The sequence below is a fragment of the Brassica oleracea genome, chromosome C3 (assembly GCF_000695525.1).
Source record: "Brassica oleracea var. oleracea cultivar TO1000 chromosome C3, BOL, whole genome shotgun sequence".
Classification (NCBI taxonomy): Eukaryota; Viridiplantae; Streptophyta; class Magnoliopsida; order Brassicales; family Brassicaceae; genus Brassica; species Brassica oleracea.
This window is the reverse complement of record NC_027750.1, coordinates 27,638,431-27,656,516: the sequence shown is the minus strand read 5'-3', so window position 1 is coordinate 27,656,516 and position 18,086 is coordinate 27,638,431. Positions and strand designations below refer to the sequence as shown.

At 37.7% G+C, this 18,086-nt stretch overlaps 2 protein-coding genes across 2 annotated transcripts; one reads left to right on the top strand and one right to left on the bottom strand.

The window, feature by feature from the left end:
- Positions 1-7,134: 7,134 nt before the first annotated feature.
- Positions 7,135-9,120, top strand: LOC106336049 (protein ASPARTIC PROTEASE IN GUARD CELL 1-like). The gene has a single exon (XM_013774764.1). The coding sequence runs from the start codon at positions 7,305-7,307 to the stop codon at positions 8,814-8,816; it is 1,512 nt and encodes a 503-aa protein (XP_013630218.1). The 5' UTR covers positions 7,135-7,304; the 3' UTR covers positions 8,817-9,120.
- A 7,459-nt stretch (positions 9,121-16,579) lies between these two features.
- Positions 16,580-17,477, bottom strand: LOC106332107 (NADH dehydrogenase [ubiquinone] 1 beta subcomplex subunit 10-B-like). The gene is made up of 3 exons (XM_013770577.1): positions 17,148-17,477; positions 17,030-17,067; positions 16,580-16,785 (listed from the first exon to the last, which is right to left on the bottom strand). Exons 1-2 carry the CDS (start codon positions 17,434-17,436, stop codon positions 17,036-17,038), a joined length of 321 nt encoding a protein of 106 aa, XP_013626031.1. The 5' UTR covers positions 17,437-17,477; the 3' UTR covers positions 16,580-16,785; positions 17,030-17,035.
- Positions 17,478-18,086: the final 609 nt, after the last annotated feature.

Here is an 18,086-nt window from a genome sequence, read left to right as displayed (position 1 = left end):
GTTGGCTCTCGCAGAGATTCGGGTCCTCTGGAAAATTAGGGTGTTCCTAAGTTTCCTTATTTAAACGGAAATCGACAGTGCGAATTTCGGTTCCCACAAATATTACCCAAGCTTAAGACTTGGCTTTCTTCATTATTGTTAGCCTGTAATACTGGTGGTATCATCTCATTTGCATTAAACCAGGCTTGACAATCACTTTCTGCGTATCAAACTAGTTCCAAAGGGTGTCTGTCTATTCCCCTGAAACGTTTATCATTACGAGCCTTCCAAATATACCATATTATTCAGGGATAAAGATCCTTGTCTTTGTCTGGTTCTAAGATATCATTCTTCCTCCAGAATAGATAGTCCATGTTTGTGTAGACGCTTGACACTGGAAATATAACTGAGCTTGTAGGAGTTGCTGATAAGGACCATACTTGGAGAGCTGGAGGGCATTCAAATATTGCATGAGTTACAGATTCTTCTATTTCTCCACACTTTGGGCAATAATTATCGCACCTCATATTTCGCCTTACTAGATTCCTCGTTATTGCCACCTGGCCTGTTATCAATTGCCATATAAGATGGCACATCTTCCTTGGCGCTTTCAACTTCCAAGCAAAGGCTTGAAGTTTAGTGATACTCGGTTCTAGTATTTCCTTTTCTTCTTCTGGCTTCAACAGATTTTGAGAAATCCAGTATCCAGATTTAACTGTGTATTGGTCATTCCTCGTGTAGTTCCAGCAGAAAGTATCACGGCGATGAGTAGAAAACAAATACGTTACCCATTTAAGAAAACAAATTACCCATTTTGATCAAATTAAATGAACCATACGTTAACAGGAAAAATATATCGGGGCACATATGTGTAGTTGGCAAGAAAAATATTGAGTAATATATAACAACAACAACACATGACCCGCATAAAGCTGAGGAAAGACAACGGAGACAATAAATATGTTATTTGAGCTATATGATCTCCTTTTCATGCCTTCATTATCATCCATATATAATTCTCTTAGTTGATGATTACTCGTGCGAACAAAGAAGCATATAAATACATTTTCCAATAATGTAGAACCTTCCTCTCTTCTTTTTCAGAAACTTCCCAACTAGTTTTGGTGAAGACGGCTTCTTCTTCTTCTCCCAATTCTTCACTGTCTCATCCTTTGAGTTCTCCATCACTGTTTCTCTCTCTATATATATATAGAAGTTTTTTGTTTCTTTTATTGTGAGGTTTTGTTGCAACTTGATGATTGTGTTATATTTAAAAGGAAGTGAGGGGTTCATCATTATATTGGAGCGAGAGCGAAAGGGAGATAAGGAGAAAGTATTCCACACCATTGATTCGAGACCCTTCAACGAAACAACACAAAAACAAAGGCCACTTGTGGAGTGTGACCGACTAGCTTCCCATTATTGTTGAAAATATTTGATGCATGTATTTGTTTTCTTGTCTCCTTTCAGTTCAAAAAGATCTATATTTGATGGGTTATTTAGTATGATTGTGTTATGCACAGAATATACGGCTATGCGGACCTTCCAAATCTGATCCTTTTCTAGCCTGTATTGTTTTTTTTTTTTTGGTTTTGAAACACTGCCTGTATTGGTTAACAGCGGAATGAAAAGAAAAAATGACCGATTGGAAGGGATTTGATCCGAGTTACATTAAAAAATTTGAACTTAATACGTACGTAAATTCACAAGCTAATTAACTTACATTTAGTGCCACTAGGTTTACGTCGATAAAGAACTAAGAATTTTCAAAATTAGTCAAAAAAAAAAAAAAAAAGAACTAAGAATTTTATACATTTCTAATATTCAACGTTGCATCAACAATTAAACTTATACCATGCATGTTCTTTCTTGTCATAACTCTCTTATAGTGACATTCAACTGCAAAAATAAAGAGGTTAACCAAAGAAAAACAGTAAAGATCAAGAACGTTTACTACTATAATTTTAAAAGGAAATCATCCCACTCCGATGGCTCCATTCATTGTGATACTTGGCATCATTTCGACTTTCGAGTAAATAGCGCCAGAGACGTAAAAGATAGTGAGGTTTATGTTTTTTATTGGACCCTATATATCATACAGAAACATCGTGGCGTAAATGAAGTTGAACTAGTAAGTAGTAACTGATAAAATTATTGTTAGTTGACGTTAACAAGAATTAATAGAAGACTAGTGTAGATTATATCAGATTATTATATATGGTTTACTTTCATTCCACGTATAATATCGGTTTATGTGGTTATTATTGGGTTATGAGATTTATATTTTCGGTTTTATTGTGAATATTAATTTTTCCGTTCTTGGCCTTTGGCAAAAAAGGAAGTTCAGTACATTAGACATGATCGTTTTTTGGCATATCCAACCAAATATAAATCAAAAGGTGGCTAAAACAAATTATTAAATTTTATTAAAAGAAGAAAAACAGTTGCTTCAAATCATGTTTCTCATGTAGCAAACAACCTTTATTTTTTCTTTCTTCTTGGTTTTGACTAGAACGAGACTGAGCAAAGTCTGAAATCTCTTTTTTCTTATAATTGATAAGATCCAAAATCAAAATTTTATGTAATTAATTTTTTTTTTTTTTTTTTTTTTTGATAATCCAGGGTTCCCCGCTTCGCGGGTCAGTCCCTGGGCCCGGTCAGGCAGCGGGCCAGCTTCACCCGATAGGTTTTTCCCTAAGCCCGAAGGCCCAGTACCCACTTTAGTGACAGGGATGAGCGGTTCGCCTCCGACTGGCGTCGAACCCGGAAGCATGACAATTGGCCCCCAAGGCTCTAACCAGTAGAGCTGACTCATCCCGTCGTGTAATTAATTTTCTGAAGCTCGCAAAAGTGAATTTCTTGCCTCTCGAAAACATTTATAAGTGTTGAAGAATGAACACAAATACAATGAAAGAAAAAACTGAAATCATGTTAAAGAATAGTAATCGAAAAGATTCCAACCATTAGACTATTATCAATTGGATAAGATTTCTCTTTTACTGTCTTTTTTTTCTTCCGTGGCAACTGAAACTATGCATTTGTTATATGGACTATATATATTTGAAGAATATGTATACAGCGACCATTTGGTGTGACTAGATCTTTTGTTTTTTTTTTTAACTAAGAAATTTGTGGTTCTAACTTACAAACGTGTACTAAACGAATCCAGAACTCTGGATGGAATGATAAACACGAAAATTAGAGATTTTAAACAGATTTATCAGTACTTTAGACAAGACACCATAAATAAAATTTGAATTAAGAGATTTATGAAATGCATTTGCCTCCCAAGATTTATAAAAATAGATAATTAAGGACACCACCCAACGGTATGGCTTTCTTATCGTGTAATCTTTGAAATAGTGCTCCGATAGATAACATTTCTTGAAGACTAGATAGATAATTTTGTTTCACATACTTTTTGATGTTAATTAAGTCTATGTATATATCAGTAAACAGATTTCTTTGAACGAAATTTTTCGAACCTATAAATTTTTTGTTACTTCTCACTGGTTCAAACGCAGCGGTTGCGGTTACGGCTGCGGGAGTTTGCAGATACGGGTGGTCGCAGTTTCTAACGGTTTTAAGAGATTTGTACTACTAGTTCTGCGGTTAGAAATTGATGCGTTTGCGGTTAAATAATAAATTAACAATATTTACATTTTATTTAATTATAAAATATCAAAAATCATAATATTATAATAAATATGAAAATTATATTTAGAAAGTTATAGTTTTAAATTTTTAAAAATTATAGAAAATATTTTTATTTTAATTTTTTTTAATAGTAATTAAAATATAATAGATATACTTTAGTATTTTTATAATTTCAATTTTAAATTTTTATTGAATATATTTATTTTTGTATTTATATGCTTTTAAAAAAAAAATTATCCTCCCGCAACTGCAAATGCTAGCTGGGACCAACTTTTGATTTTAAAAGGTTCAGAACGGTTTGAAACGATTTGTAACGGTTTGTATGATTGTTTCGAAACGCTGTCAATCGCTATCAACCGCAAAAACTGCGTTTGCGGGTGGTAGCGGGAAAACCGGTCAGTGTGGGAGAGAAAGCGATCTAGTCACGAGCAATCCGAGAGAAAGTCATGTGATAGAAATCGAAAATCACACACTGCCGCTTGGCGCCATCTATCTTTTCCCCCCAGTTAACAGTTCACTCTCCTATAGCCCATTATCAGGCCCATACAATATAATTTCATCGTTGTGCTCGTTGCAGAGATTCTCCAAATATTTAGTAAATTTATATCAAAGCAATCTACCAAATAAACACGACAATTTTTAGAAAAACTAAATAATTAAGTTGACATAAAATTACCAAGACAATTTGGAACTTAAGTTTTTGTACGAGCATTTGACGATATGGTGTGAGTCGTGCGACAACAAAATAAATCCATATTGTATATTTCGAACTCAAAACATCGATTATAATATTGATTTACATCAATACTAGTAACTTTTCTAGCCTTCCCAGTATTATGACCAAGTCGCCCTAACTGGGCATCAATTATACTGTCTCTTCGTTTTTTATAAAGAAAAAAATCTTGCCTTCGGCAAAGCAAAACACTATTATTGTATCTCCACTATCATCTCCTTCAAGTTTTCTTTATTGAACGAATCTTGAAAACCAAAAATTTAATGAAGTACGTGGACAGAACTTAAACGTAACCCCCTTTAGCGAGATTGATTATAAAAGTAAGTAAAGTGAGCATAGGAAATGGATATAACAGAGAAATAAATGAACACAACAGCCGAAGCCAAAACCCAAAAGGGTTTACCATTTATTAAGTGAAAGCAACTCGTTTAACGAAGTTAACTGCTTACCTACTTCTCATTAATTTTAAGCTAATCTATACATTCACTCCTTCTAAACCTTAGACTGTAACTGAATTATTGACGCCTCTTTCTCGCTTTTATCCTTTTATAACCACACCAATTCTGCCGTGACTCTCTCTCTCTCTCTTTCTAGAGATAACTTTAATTTTGCTTTTGCTTTTGCTTTGACTTCACTAGTCTTCTTCCTACTTTTCANCTTACACAATCCATCACCAAGCAATATACAATTCGATACCTGACTAATTCTGAAAAATCTACTCCATTTTTTTAAAAGCAAGATTTTCTAAAGTTTTCACGTTTATTAAGAATACTAGTATTGTGTCCATGCTATGCATGAGAATATTTTTGTTCACAAATAAAAGCAAATTTAATTTAATTAGGACTGATTTACCAAATAACTAAAAATAATAATAATTAAATTTTAGCTAAAATTATATGTATTATTTAACTCTGATTTATATGCATGTATATATATAATTATAAACACATTTAACATTATTAACCACAAACATACTATATAAAATGAAGTTAGATTTGTTTAGAGATGTTTACATTAATCTTGATTAGCTTGTTTGATATAAATATTAGTTTGAAGCTTTCCTGTTTAACTTCTTAAAGATTTTTTGCTTTCAATAATTTTTCTAGTCTTTGACTTGCAGTTTATATGTTTCTTTGGCTTACTGCATTTAGTAATTCATTAAGTATCTCCATTTACAAACAAAACTAATATTCTAAATCTAATGAAAACAATAAAACATCATGTCACAGAGAGTGGTAATCTTTATCGCTTAATGTATGCTACTATACCTTTTAAATCTATATGACTTAAGTTACAAAAAAAAAAAAAAAAATCTATATGACATAAATGACAAGCTCACAACAGACATAACTAAGCCATGAAAACACAGCAAATATTTTTATTGACATGTTATTTTGAAAACATGGTAAAAAAGTATACGTATAAATGGATAGTCACACATTATAGTGAAGAACACACTAACAAAACAAAGAGAAGTATTGCAGGAGATAACAAATACCTAGTATTTTGCTACTAAAGAAATTCAATCTTTAGCTGTTCAAAGAAAAACATGTGTCTGTGCAAATAGAAACTCCACATAGACAGTAAAATGAGAAAAGAAAAATTAATTAATCAAAAAGCATCAAACATAGCATAATCAGTCACCTAGCTGATTTATTTAAGAGTTGCAAAATTTACATGGTGTTATAAACACTTCCCTAAAGTTAAACCTTGAGCATTATGGTTATGAGTTCAAGCAAACGAAATTGATCGGAAGAGAGAATCTGAGAATATAATAGGAAAACCTTGTTAAACTATAGATCATGAAAGGTAGCAGTACCAGTCTTAGAGAAGCCAGCAATGGTACTCCACATCATGGGTCTCGAAAACCACTCCCAAGATCCGACCAACTCAAACCACATAATACACAATTGCAACCCGCATTTCAGTGATATGACACAAAACTGAAAGGGAAATGTTATGTTTTGATCTCTTCTTCTTCTGCTCCTAAAGAAGTAGCATATGGCTCTCATATTTTGTTTTTAATCGGGAGTTGTTCAGTTGCTCTGCTGTTTGCTCATCGAATATTTAGAGGAGTATGAAAAATAAAGGAACCTTGATAAAGAAGATCATGGGTAGTGTCAGTGTAGTGGGTTTCGAGAAACCGTATACGGTTGCTTTTTTCTTTTTTTAAACTGTCATTTTTTAACTAATTTTGCTTAAATTTGGTGAATGAATGACATGTCAAATTTTAATTGATAGAGTGACTTGTGCTTTAGTATATAAGGGATAATAAATGTTTACAATTTAATTTTATTTTTTTTAATACATTTTCCAATAAATATTCACCAATAGAATTTAATCAGTTCAAATATTCACAACTAATGTTTCTCAAAAATATACAAAAATACTTTAAAAATATAGAAAATATATTTTTGTGGAATAAGAATAAACTATATAAAATCTTACTTTCGGGAACGGAAAGAATATTTATTACTCTATATGTTTTATATTAAGTGTTGTTTTGAATTTGTGCACACAGATTAATGAAACAATTAATTTTGTATATTTTTTATATAGAAACACAATTACCTATACACCTAAACATATTTTAACCAATAAAAAAATAAATGTCTGAATAAAATTAATAAATTTTGCATTGAAAATCGAAGACGACATTTAATTTGTAACGAAATTTTTTTGGCTACAACGACACTTTATATGAAACGGAAGGAGTAAAGTTTAATTGACTAAGAATATGATTAACGTGGATCTCTTATTATATTGTTCTTATGGTAATATAAGAAACATCTCTTAGTTTAGTTTGAGTGTATGATTAAATAGTTGGAACTGGGGGAGTCAACTGAAGTCGTCCTTTCTTTTTTTCCTATAAGTAAAACATCTCCTCCTCTTTGCCCTTGTACTTAACTCTTAACTCATCACCTCCGCCGGGAAAATGGCTCTCGCCAGATTCTTCTCTCTCCTCTCCGTCATCACTCTCTCTCTTTTCCTCTTCGCGTCCAATGCTTCCTCTCGCTCTCTATCAACTCCACATAAAACGACCGTACTCAACGTCGCCTCATCTCTCCAGCAAACACAACACATCCTCTCCATCGACCCGACCCGTTCCTCACTCACCACAACCACCAGACCCGAGTTCGAATCCAAATCCATCCCCTTTTTTCTCAACTCATCTTCTCCACTCACTCTACAGCTTCACTCCCGAGACACTCTCCTCGCACCACACCACAAAGACTACAAAAGCCTAGTACTGAGCCGACTCGAGCGAGACTCATCCCGAGTCGCCGCAATCGCCGCGAAAGTCAGATTCTCCGTCGAGGGCGTCAACAGATCCGATCTCAAACCCGTTTACAACGACGAGACCATGTACAACCCCGAGGAGCTGACGACGCCCGTCGTCTCCGGAGCTAGCCAAGGAAGCGGCGAGTATTTCTCGAGAATCGGCGTCGGAACTCCGGCGAAGGAGATGTACATGGTGCTCGACACCGGAAGCGACGTGAACTGGCTCCAGTGCAAGCCTTGCTCCGACTGCTACGAACAATCCGACCCGGTTTTCGACCCGGCTGAATCTTCGACGTACAAGCCGCTATCGTGCGCAGCTCCACAGTGCGCGTCTCTAGAAGTCTCCACGTGTCGCTCAAACAAGTGTCTATACCAAGTTAGTTACGGAGACGGGTCTTTCACCGTTGGAGAGTACGCGACCGATACGGTGACGTTTGGCGACTCGGGTAAAGTAAACGACGTCGCTTTGGGGTGTGGTCACGATAACGAGGGTCTCTTCATGGGAGCGGCCGGTTTACTCGGTTTAGGAGGCGGAGCTTTGTCGATGACTAATCAAATCAACGCGACGTCGTTTTCTTACTGCCTCGTGGATCGCGACGCGGGGAACTCGTCGAGCCTCGATTTCAACTCGGTCAAAATCGGCGACGGAGACGCGATGGCGCCGCTTCTCCGAAACAAAAAGATCGACACTTTCTACTACGTGGGACTCAGCGGATTCAGCGTCGGCGGCGAGAAAGTCGAGATCCCTTCGTCGGTGTTCGAGGTCGACGCCGCGGGAGCCGGAGGAGTGATCTTGGACTGCGGAACCGCCGTGACTCGTCTCCAGACGGAGGCCTATAACGCGCTCCGCGACGCGTTTGTCAAACTCGCGAAGGATTTCAAGAACGCGACGTCGAGCATCTCTCTGTTCGACACTTGCTACGACTTCTCGTCTATGTCCTCCGTGAATGTCCCGACGGTGGCGTTTCATTTCACCGGCGGTAAGTCGATCGATTTGCCGGCGAAGAATTACTTGATACCTATTGATGACGCGGGAACGTTCTGCTTCGCTTTTGCTCCGACGTCGTCTGAGTTGTCGATCATAGGGAACGTGCAGCAGCAAGGGACACGTATCACTTACGATCTGGAGAATAATCTTATCGGGTTGTCAGCGAATAAATGCTAAAAGTGAATGATTAAATAGTTTTACTAAATATAGTATTAGTAAAACTCTCTTTTTTTTTCTTGGTTTCTTTACCATGGGAAACAAAATCGTAAGTGTGAATTTTTCTTTTATCCTTTTTAATTAGTCAGATGTTATTTACGGTTCTTATCGATTAATACTAATATTAATTATTGTAACTTTGAAAAATGTTGTCTAGGCTGTTAGTTATTGGTTGATAGTTTTGTGAGAGGAGAGCCTTGTTGTATCTAAACAAGTCTTCTGAAAACTTTTTCTGTGGCCCTGTCTTCTATATTTTTTTAAACTATTGTCCGACTCTCCCAGCTGTATTAAATGAAACAATCAATGTGAAGGAAAGTTTTTTTTGCCAAAAAAAAGTAATTTTTTTCTTTCTAAAAATGTGAAAAGTTCAGCCAGGATAGAAAAATACTACTCCAGTATATACATTTACATGGAGCTGTAAATCAGATCATCAATCAGATCGCTGGGTTCTAGCGATACTGTACACTAACCCGAAAGGATAATCCCTTTAACATGGTACACTTACCACATCGTCGTTTCCTGTCATCCGTAACCGTTAAAAAGTTTACCAACGGACGGGATATCGTTGGAGATGATATGAGAGGTGAGTTAAGAATCACATGCAAGAAAGACTGGCCCCCACATATTTCATTTTATGCTCCTTTTGGACAATGCCATTTGAATGCTGCCTACGCAGTTTATGTCTTAATATATTCTAAGTATCGCATTTTACAGCATAGCTTCCCTCACCAGCAAATATTAACATTATTTGTACGCGTGTTAACCAGATAATTATTATTGTTATCGGAAACACTTGCATAACGTTACTAGTGTTGATTGTTTACGAGAAATATATGGTGCTTAAGATTTCGGAATCTAGTGATCATTGGTAGTGGATATCAGCCTATCAGGATATTTCCGTGCATGTTTGTTATCAGCTCAACCTGTATATGATTTGATGTATGGTATTTATTTTATACAATGAATTTAGGAATACTGGTCTATTTTAAATTTGAAGTAGAGAGTGATAACCAAAATATTACAAGCTATTCGACACAGTGAAAAATAACAATGATTTTGGGAACACTTAATCAACTACAATTTTTAAGGGTCAATATGTTAGTTCTTTAACTAGAGTCAATTTGATAACAACTACAATTTATAAGGGTCAATATGTTAGTTCTTTAACATTTCATCAAATTTTAGAAGGCAAAATACAAGTAAATTTTTTTTTTCATATGAGTCATTTGAGCACCCTAATTGCATGCTGCCTCCGCGACTGAATATAACAAATTGATAAATCACAGCTTTCGCAAAGATTTCTGAATGGAAGGCAGGTTTTCTTAGCAAATCATATTTGTACATAACTAATTTCGGAAGTTTACCAAAAGAACTAATTTGGGAATAATTGCATAGTACAATGACTACCGAGTGATGTATTAACAAATTTAAGCGTCGTAATTAGACAAAAGGGACAGGGGAGTAAAGGACATTGAAGTGATCTCATTACGCACGTGGACCCGACTAGGATCTGTTTGTCGGTAAGATTTCAACCCAACAATAAGAAGACACGTGACACTGTAGCCTTGCGGATTTTGCGGTCACGTTGATAAAATACATGACGCCAATATATACTCTTTCCGTTTTTTTTTCCGGTAAAATGTTAATATTAGTACCATTTTTGATTTTCCACAATGTTGATTTCAACTTATTACACAAAACGGTAACTAAAACACCAAAACATGAAACAAACTGAGAGAACTTCAAAACGGTCTGTAAGTGAGAAAATAGAATTGGAGCAAGGACGGTTGGGCTGACGACCTTGTTGGAAGAGACAACATCCGATCCCTAAGCAGCCGGTCCAGAGACAGATGCAGGACTGATGCTGGGGAGGATACTGAAGTGAAGATGCGCACATTTCTTTCCTTTCAAATGACATAGATGTTGGACTGGAAGAGAAGCTTTGCGAGAGTGGAGGCGTTGTAGTTGGAACGGTGCGGAGGTGATAGAATCCAAGCTGCTGCAGCGTGCAAGTTTGATGGCGGATTAGACCAAATTTGGGAGGCAAAAGCATTCCAGATCACTGAAGAGTAATTGCATTCAAAGAAAAGATGGTGGTGTGTTTCCATAGCAGAGGAACATAGCACACACTCCCCTGTAACGTTCATACCCCAACATAACAACCTGTCTTTAGTAGGCAGATGCCATAACAAAGCCAGCCAAGCCATGAACGAGTCTCTCGGAATACGTTTCTTGAACCATATTGCTTTATGCCAGTAGACTGTGGCAGCATGCTCTCGAAGGTTCTCCCAAGTGACTTTGGAGGAAAACGCAGAGCCAAAAGTGTCATTGGACTTACTCCATTGAAAAATGTCTGGTCCATTTGATGGAGCTGGCGGCTCTACTACAGTGATTGCTGTCTGGATCTCTTGAATTTCAGGTGACCTTGCATCCGTTGTTGCATCACCAACAGAAGCACTCTTTCTCAGCCTCATACTCCGAGGACCGCTCTCTCCTGAAACCTCAATTAGAGGTCCTAGAAATGTACATGAATCATACCAGAAACTCGCAGAAGCTCCATCACCAATTACACACTGCATATAGTGGGACAGTATAGGTCGCAGTTGTAGCATGCTTCTAATTGTAGCAGAGAAGCGCGTTGAGTCTGGTGTTAACCAGAAGCCATTCCGCTGGAAAATATGATTCTTTATCCAAGCAACCCACAGAGATCCTAATACGGAAAAGAAATTCCAAACTCTCTTGAGCCGGAAAATTGTTTCAAAGTCTTCCAACCGCCTGATACCCAACCTACCTTCCTGTTTCGGTTTGCAAATATCAGTCCGAGCTACCCTAGCACCTCTAGGGCTGGACGTGCCATTTCTCCATAGAAAAGCCGCACATAAGGAATCTACTTTTGCATAGAAAGCTTTTGGCAAAACAAAGACATCGCTCCAAAAATTGACCATTCCATAAATGACTGAACTGAGTAACGTAATCTTTCCAGCGAAGGAGAGACACTTAACTGTCCAGGAGTGTAAAGCACCTGTGATTTTGTCGAGGAAAGGCTGCATGGTTGCTAGAGTGAGTCTTCCTGGGTTCAGAGGTAGGCCTAAATAGCGTGTTGGGAAAATCCCTCGCTTGAATCCTGATAGAGTGCTAAGCTCCGCAGCTTCAATATCACTATATCCTCCATAAAATATTTCAGACTTCAATGGGTTCATCTCAAGACCAGACATACTCAACTCGAGCATAACAGCAGATATACCGACCAAAGATGTTCTAGAGCCATCAGAGAATACAAGGAGATCATCTGCAAATAGAAGATGAGTGACCCTAGGTTCTTCACACTTTGGGTGCAGCTTAATTCGTCCTTCTCGTGAAGCTTGTTCAAGAGTCTTGGATAACGCCTCCATAACCATGATAAAAAGATAGGGAGATATGCAATCTCCCTGCCTTAGACCCTTCTCACCCTCAAAGAATCCAGCTAACTCTCCATTAATGGCCATTGAGAATCTTGGAGAAGTTATACATTCCTTCACCTAGCGTCTGAATTCGATTGGGAATTCTTGAGCCTCTAGCAACTTCAGCAAGAAATCCCAGCATACAGTGTCAAACGCTTTTCTGATATCGACTTTCAGCATCGAGCTCTTGGCACAAGAAGCCTTTTCATAATTCCTTATCAACTCCAATGACAACAACACATTCTCACCAAGACTTCTCCCTTTAAACGACTGGCAATGATTTTTGCTATAACTTTGTAAGAGAGGTTACAACAACTAATCGGCCTGAAGTCACCCAGCTTGCACGCCTGAGGAGATTTTGGAATAAGGACAATAGCAGTGTTGTTCAAGTCTTTTAGGAGCCTGCCATTTCTAAAGAATTCTTGCACTGCAGCCACAAAGTCAGCACCAACAACAGACCACGAGGAGCGGAGAAATTCCACAGAATAACCATCAGGGCCAGGACTTTTGCTGAGGGGCAGGGAATAAACCGTTTTTGTGATCTCCTCACTACTGATATCCTTTAGAAGATCTTGCTTCTGAGCCTCAGAGCATCTGAAAGGCATTAGTTCTTTCAGCTGATCCACGCTGGCCGGTGATTGAGCCATTGCCGTAGAGCCCAAAATGCCTTTAAAGTACTCCTCTGCATGATTTTTAATACCCTCCACCGAGTTAATCATCCTATCATCACTGTCTCTGAGGTAGTGGATATGATTCGAGTTTGCTCTTTGCACCACCGACTTGTGGTAGAAAGCAGTGTCTCTATCACCAAGGTGATGCCACTGAACTCTAGATTTTTGGCGATAAAATTTCTGCTCGGCTCTGGCCAGCACCCGCAGTTTATCTCTTTCCACATGCTCCAGGCGAGCAGTAACAACATCAGGCCTTGATAGAAGTTGCCTATGAACCAAAGCCAGACGGTTTGATTGCTCCTTCAACCTTAGCGTGATTCCACTATAGTGCGTTGCATTTAGCCTACGCAACACTGGCTTTAGTAACTTTAGGGATCTCGCAAGCTTGAACTGATTTGTTCCTTTTATATCACCAAACTTCCAAGATTCTTTCACCAAGTCCAAATACTCCGGGTGATCAATAATATGGTGAAAGAACTTGAATGGTTTCGTAACCCTCCTGCTAATAGAAGGCATCTTGATCAAACATGGAGCATGGTCTGACTGTTTTGGCTCCAAAAACTCAAGGAAAGAGTCTGGGAATTGCTGAGCCCAGTGATGGTTAAACAAATCATGATCGATCTTCTTCGCAACTGGGTTTGCATCTTGATTATTCCACCTAGGTAAGACCATTCGATTGAGCCTCAAACAGTTCAGCTTCTTGCAGCGCCAAGTTAAAATCTTCCATTCCATCTGTATCTACTTCTCCATTCAAATGATGTGAGTGCTGCTCTGATCTTAGAATCTGGTTGAAGTCCCCAAGAACTGCCCATGGACATCTTGCTACCGGGGTATTTGCATTAAGGCAAGCCAATTCATTCCACAGCTCCTGCCTATTTTCCACTTGATTATATCCATAAACAAAACTGACTGTGAGGGAAAGGTTCTCAGCCAGGATAAATATTCCACAAGTAACCACCTGAGGCGTCGCCTTGTAGATTGTGACAGAGACGCTTGGGTGCCACACCACGACAATCCTTGCAGACATTTGATTGTCTGAATTAGCAAAAAACTTCCAACCTACAGGAAGGGCTCCTGGTATCCGACTTATGTTTATATGTTGAATTCGCGTCTCAAGCAACGCTCCAAAAATGGGTTTATTTTTTCCTATCCAGTCCTTGACTGAGTTGTGGCGTGTATCTCCATTCAGACCTCTTACATTCCACGCAAAAAACATGATTAATAATGGGGTTAGACTTTTGTAGCCTTGCGGCTACTCTTCCGATTGGAAACCAGTAAGAAAGGATCATTTGATGTCCCTGTCTGATCAGAGTCTGAGGCAGTTCCATCACCTTCGTGATACACATGGACTGTTGAGAATCCAAGGTTGCGATCCAGAGAGATGACCTGCTTCTGTGGAGGCTCTCTAGCAGGAGTGGATACGCTTGATTTTTCCGTTATCATGATCTCTTTCTTGATCCAACTCTCGTTTTATTTGAGCTTCTTCTACTACACTCTCAGCTGGATTGCACCTATTCATTCCGTCTGGTAGTTGACCTTCTTCGTCAGCATCCAACGCTTTTAATGGCATAGGGTCGACCACGACAGAGTGTAGATTCTCCTCTAACTTTGCATCTACCTCATTAGGTGTTTATGCCATTGGTGTTCCCTCTGCAGGAATAGACTTCTCCAGATCATTTATACGTCTCCTTTCCCTGGTGGTTCTTCCTGGTCTAGACCTTCTTCTGCCTCTAGATTGAGGACTAAAGGGTCGTCTTGCTGGAGAAGCAGACTGGTAGGTTCCAGACGATCTTGTTTGCCTCCATTCCGCACTTCTACTTGGGCACAACTGCTGGAGGTGGCCGAACTTGTGGCACTTTGAGCATTTGTTTACTCTCTCCGTTTTTAAAACATTGCCACATATTTTACTTACTACAAATAATAAAATTCATCATGCAAATTGCAACTATATATATTACAAAAGAATATTGCGACTATATCCTTCAGAGAAGTGTAAATTATATTGTTTTACAATAATAAGAAACATAATTCAAAAGGAATCAGTCATGGTATTTTCTTTATTTAAAATCATATGTGAAATGATAACGAAACGAGAAGGCAATGATATTTCTAGATATCTAAAACTATTTCAACTAGAAGGGTTTAGATGTGGAAGAAACTACTAACAAAGTTCATAGAGGTAACAAAATTCTTTCACAAGAAATCAGTTAATGGAAGCACATTATTTTTCTGATATGATAATTGGTTTATTTGGACATGTAATTGATATGAAAGTTGCATCAAATGTTATAATAGCTGAAGTTATAGCACGAAGAAGGATGCATGTTTTGAACTCTACAAGAGAAACATAGAGTTTAACTAGCACTGATCAGCCTAATTTTGAAGAGTACGGTTCGAAGCCGGGTTCTGTGGTGTCAAGCACCGTAGTTAACCAACTATGCTACCAATTCTTTGCTGTTTTTCTATGTAAAACATATTTTAACATGTTTGTGGTGTCAAGTGACTCCACTCCTTTTCAAGTGGGTCAGTCCCTGGTTACGCTACTCTCAAATATTTTTTCTCCATATGGTTAGTAGCACTTAGTTGGTTGTCATTAAATTATACTTATAAGTTCTAAGAAAATCCGATTGGATACTCCTCGTGCTTACTCTATTCACATTGATTCCTCTAATTACCTGAATATCGTTTCATAAATTATGTTTTGAGTTGGAAAAATAGAGCTTATAAGAACGAATGAAGATAAACATAAATATATATAGGAATAAACACACAAACACACTTGTGTAGGGCCAAAGCAACTATTATACCGTTCACGTCTAAGCTCGAGGGGAATGGATATGGACTTGTTTAAAACGGTGATGGCAAGTCATTATGAGGATTTTTTTTCATTGTGAGGACCTTATCTGTCGAAGTTTTGAAAAAGAGGATTGGCTTTTAAATTTTGAAACTAGAACATGGGGGGAGTGAAAATGAAAGGAAGGACAATGTAATGAAACTTACAGGTTATACAAACAGAACACAAGTGACCACACTTGTTGGGCGGTTGACCAGGGTTGACGACAGTGGAGAAGACTCGGTAAAGAGTCAAGTCGTTAAGTTTTTTTTTTTGTGCAACTGCTAATTTCATTAATAAAAAACTAAAAAGGCCCAGTGGGCATGTCGACATGTGAGGGTAGATGGGCTTTAGCGAGCAAGTCAAACCGTTAAGTTGTGTGTTTGTATTGACTCTTTTCAATGTTTCGTGTGAGTTTTCACCGAATTAACTCTTATTGGTAGAGTTCCAAAAAAAAAAAAACTTTCTTATTGGTTTCTTTTATATATCATTCAGTCTGTACACCTTAATATAAGGTCCGCATGTTCTTGTAAACTTCTCTGTGGCTTTTATATATGTATGTATTTAGTGATCTGGATCCATTTCTGTACAAAAGATTTCATAATCCCACCGTTCTTTTTAAAATTGCCTAGAAAATCATATAAAGATAATAACGCTTGGAGTTTTTTTTCAAACTTAACGCTCGAGTTATTTATAAAGCAAGTGTTCTATGTTGATTTGAAACTTACCTATTTGTGGTTTATTTTGTTTATCCTATGATTTGATATGTGGGATCATACATAACAACGAAGGGAGGCAGAGGAATAAGGTACTTATTTGGTATCATAACGAGAGACTGATGTTTAGTGTAGTAAAATACATTACTCAAGCCTGTAAAGCCCTTTGCATGAATCCAAAGACTTAACATGTTTCAAAAAAAGAAAGCAAATCTGCACAGTCCAAAGACCATTCCATGTCTTGTAATAAAAGCTGGGTCACCTGCCTCACTGAAGCAAAAAAAAAAAAAAAGAACATTTGGATCAATAAGCTGTTGTGAACAAGGAATAACAACTTCTAATGCTGTAACGTTTGCCATCGTTTATAAACAACGGCTCAAGTGAAGGTTTCACATAGACTATATAACCACTTGGTAAGAACTTTTCACGCATGTTTCAGAATATCAACACAATACACCCATTGATAGGATTAGCTTTGTGAAACACAAACCATAAACAAGAAACAGTCACTAACCTCAGATTATTCAGCTTCAACGGCCTCAGGCTTGGGACCTGTTCATAAACATCAAACAAAAAACTTAAACATGACATAGTTTATGCTCAGACCAATCAACATCAATTATTAAACTCACCGTGGAGGGAGACAGGACGGTGGTCTTTTCCCCAACCGACGCCGCGAGTGGAGTCGAGATAGTTCTGGACGAGATGACGGCATTTCTGGTAATGGTTAACGCCTTCGACGCGGTAACACCATTTGACCTTCTCACGCAAGATCTTCGCCTTCTCGATCTGGATCCACTTCTCCCGAACTATGTGCTCTCTCATCTCCACCATCGCCACTGGATCCTTGTAAGGATTCGCCGGATCGAATCCATCCGGCGCCGTCTCTTCGAACTCCGGCAACCCCTTCTTTCTCCCCATTGCTGGATCGCTCGTCTTTCGTGATTCGCCGCTTCTTGGTTTTAGTTGGTCACCTTATTATGGGCCTATTTTATTGGGCCTACAATATGGACCCAACTTGCTCTTTTTTTTCTCACTTGCAGCACTAAAATACTCTGTTAGATTGAAGATGATGACTAAGGGGCTGTTTGTTTCACCATTTGTCATCTCCATCCAAATGATTCATTTGTATGATCTATTCAAATGATTCATTCAGATTTTTGTGATTGTTTGTGTGTCCATCTAGATGAATCATCTAAATAGATCTTATGTTTGTTTCTTTATTTTCATTTTCATTCAAATGAGTTTAGTAAAGAAATTACCAAAATATCCTTGTGTTCATTTAATCATATGTTTAATATTAATTTTAACTATATTATATTTAATTATTTAGTTTAATATATTTACATTAGAATTATTTCAAAATTAACGAGTTTTCTTTTTGCGGTTTGAGCGGAAAAATAAGTTTTTTCGATTTTAGCGAGAAAACACATTTTTTATGTTTTGGCGGAAAACAAGATTTTTCGGTTCTGGCGGGAAAACGATATTTTTCGGTTTTGACGGGAAAATACAAATTTTTGGTTTTGGCGAGAAAACAAGTTTTTGCGGTTTTGGCGGGAAAACACGTTTTT

Bases quoted from the DNA above. Each gene is read 5' to 3' on its own strand.
- LOC106336049 (XM_013774764.1), top strand. From the start codon at position 7,305: ATGGCTCTCGCCAGATTCTTCTCTCTCCTCTCCGTCATCACTCTCTCT.
- LOC106332107 (XM_013770577.1), bottom strand. From the start codon at position 17,436: ATGGGGAGAAAGAAGGGGTTGCCGGAGTTCGAAGAGACGGCGCCGGAT. The intron at 17,068-17,147 runs GTGAGTTTAATA...GTTTATGAACAG, and splicing joins CCGTCCTGTCTCCCTCCACG to GTCCCAAGCCTGAGGCCGTT.